At 40.4% G+C, this 2,574-nt stretch overlaps 1 protein-coding gene across 1 annotated transcript; it reads left to right on the forward strand.

Annotated features, from left to right (window-relative positions):
• Nucleotides 1–289: 289 nt before the first annotated feature.
• LOC137585226 (kunitz-type U15-theraphotoxin-Hs1g) lies at nucleotides 290–1,739 on the forward strand. The gene is made up of 2 exons (XM_068300924.1): nucleotides 290–722; nucleotides 1,445–1,739. The coding sequence occupies exons 1-2, from the start codon at nucleotides 584–586 to the stop codon at nucleotides 1,630–1,632; spliced, it is 327 nt and encodes a 108-aa protein (XP_068157025.1). The 5' UTR covers nucleotides 290–583; the 3' UTR covers nucleotides 1,633–1,739.
• Nucleotides 1,740–2,574: the final 835 nt, after the last annotated feature.

Raw genomic sequence — 2,574 nt, forward strand, 5'->3', positions numbered from 1 at the left:
ACGCCAGAAACGATTGGTCGAATGAGCAATGAGACAATTGGACGATTTGACAATTGGACAATTGGATAGATTGAAAATGCCAGGCAATTGTCATGCGCCCAATAAACGAAATATTTTCGAAGAGAGAAAACAATTACAACAAGAACAACAGGTAAAGGCACTAAACTACATATCTACTGTGAGCAATTCTGGGAGCATCAAACGTTCGGCTATTCTGTATTCTGGCAACAATTTCCGGCATTTCGTATATAAACTGAACATTTTACCCTGGCCAACGTTCAGTTTTTTTCGCTTCGCTTCGCCAGCAACTCAGTGTACTCGGTTCGTTGGACCACTGCGTTGTTTCTGCCGTCAAAGTAGCACAGATTACTTAAAAATACCAATAAGAACAACAACATAAGCAGCACCACCACCACCAATAGCTAGAAATATATATATAAACATATGTATATGTGTGCAAATACTTAAAGATTGAAAAAACCAGAGCAAAAGGCCTAAATACATTGTGTGTACCTAACATAAGAGTTGTTGCCACTGTTGGAAGCTGCTTCATTTTGCGTCCGTTCGTTGCCGCGTGAAAAACATGAAATTGAAAATCAATTTGACGTTCCTCAGCGCGGCATTTGTCTGTCTGCTGTCCATCATTCTATTGACACAGACGACGGAAACTCTGGCATACGGCAACAGCAATGGGGCCACAGAGGGAACCTGCAAAGAGCTGAGTAAGTCCACGTGCGCTCCCAATTACACGACATATATAGACACGTATACATCTAAGTACATGGTCCATCCAGTGTGTGTTAGAGAAGCAGTAAACTAATAATAATTGTGACCAAAATTTGCAGTATAAAATTTACCTGCAAATGATTGAACGTTTTCTAAATAGCGTTCTACTTTCCTACACTCAAAGAAAAGTCAAATGACTTGAAATATTAAAACTGATTCCTTGCCACAAATACCTCATGTTAACTCATTGCCAAAGTATGTGTGGTATTTGACATTAGTTCAAAATTCCTCAACACCTTTTTTTTCTGGTTGGTTTTTTGCCAATAGGATCGGTTCTTATTATGTCTCTCTTCTTACCTCTCTCTTGTCCTCTACTTTCAATTTTATCTACATTGTGTTCACAATTTCTTGCCAATTTCTAAATTCTGTTTTTTCTCAGTGTATGCTTGAGTACTTGAGATATTTTCCGCCCTCATGAAATCTTTATACATTTCCTATTTTCCCTCCTCATGACACAAAACCATTGGCCAGTGAATTATGAAATTCTTTGTCAAAGAGACTGATGTATAATGTTAGAGTCATTTGGCATTTAAAGAACTTTTTAATTGCACACAACTGGAGCGTAGAAAAAAGAAAACAAAGAAAAATTTAATGCATCTTTAATGACCTGAATCGATTGAATAATTATTTGAGGCCTCTTTCCAAATCTAAATTGCAGACAATGTTAATTGTTATGTGGGACGCAATGAGGGCAACTACTGCAACAGCAAAGACCAGACCAAGGCCGTGACTCGATGGTATCACGACAAGGGAGTGTGTAAACCCTTCACCTACAAGGGTTGCAATGGAAATCGCAATCGCTTTTGCACACAGGAGGCTTGTGACCTACGCTGCAACGAAGATTGAGTTAGATAAAAAATATATAGAGACAGGACCTCCTAGCTGATAAGTTTATATGTTTAGGCTAAGTAAATACAAACAGCCAAGTGCTTAAGTGTTTTACCTTTGATCAATCAGACGAATTTTGCATTTCTCGTTGACTAAATGGGCGATAAAAATAGATAGCCATAGCTGAAAATGTTGTAAGGCTGTCACTTAGTCCACTGCCAGGGCCAAATTCGAAATATTTTCAGTAAAACGAGTAAAAACTGTCAGCATATCAGATGGCCCCCTTGACATGCCCATGACAGTGTCGCCAAGATTGTTTGTATGACTCCTGGCCCCAGGCTTTTAGCGGTGACGCATTGGCACCAGCACTTGGAATGATAGACTGAGGCTGGGAATAGGACTGCGACTGGACGGCATTCACATTGACATTCACCAAATGGCGCGTGTCGTAGCAAGTGTCACATCAAAAGGCTGTCAATGATGGCCTTTTTTTTTGTGTGGATATCGACTTACGGCTAATTAAAATACTAACTGTGGCTGGTCAAAACCCGCACACACACACACCCACACCCACGCAATAAGTGAAATTACGTTAGCCATTTACCTGTTGAGTGCCAGCAGTAAAGTGAAGAGATTATGCGATGGCTAAACCGGAGATGGATGATGGGAAATACCTTTAATTGCAATGCCACTTTGCAGTTTACCGACTTTGACAGATATTTGTTTAAGCTTTCACGAGAATGAGTGATTGCGAGGAAGGAAGGCTGGTGGGTTGTGTCAGAAGGGGTTGGGCATTCACTTGATTCTTGCGCACAAACAAATGCCAATCAAATGCATAACAGCATCGACGAGAGCCATGAGAACATGACACGTCGTTGACGGCAGCACATTAATCTCCTCTAATGACAGAGTAAAAAACGAAAGCAAACGAATTGTTCAACACACTTTCCCTTCACCCCC

The sequence above is a fragment of the Drosophila tropicalis genome, unplaced genomic scaffold, assembly GCF_018151085.1.
Source record: "Drosophila tropicalis isolate 14030-0801.00 unplaced genomic scaffold, ASM1815108v1 contig_878, whole genome shotgun sequence".
Lineage (NCBI taxonomy): Eukaryota > Metazoa > Arthropoda > Insecta > Diptera > Drosophilidae > Drosophila > Drosophila tropicalis.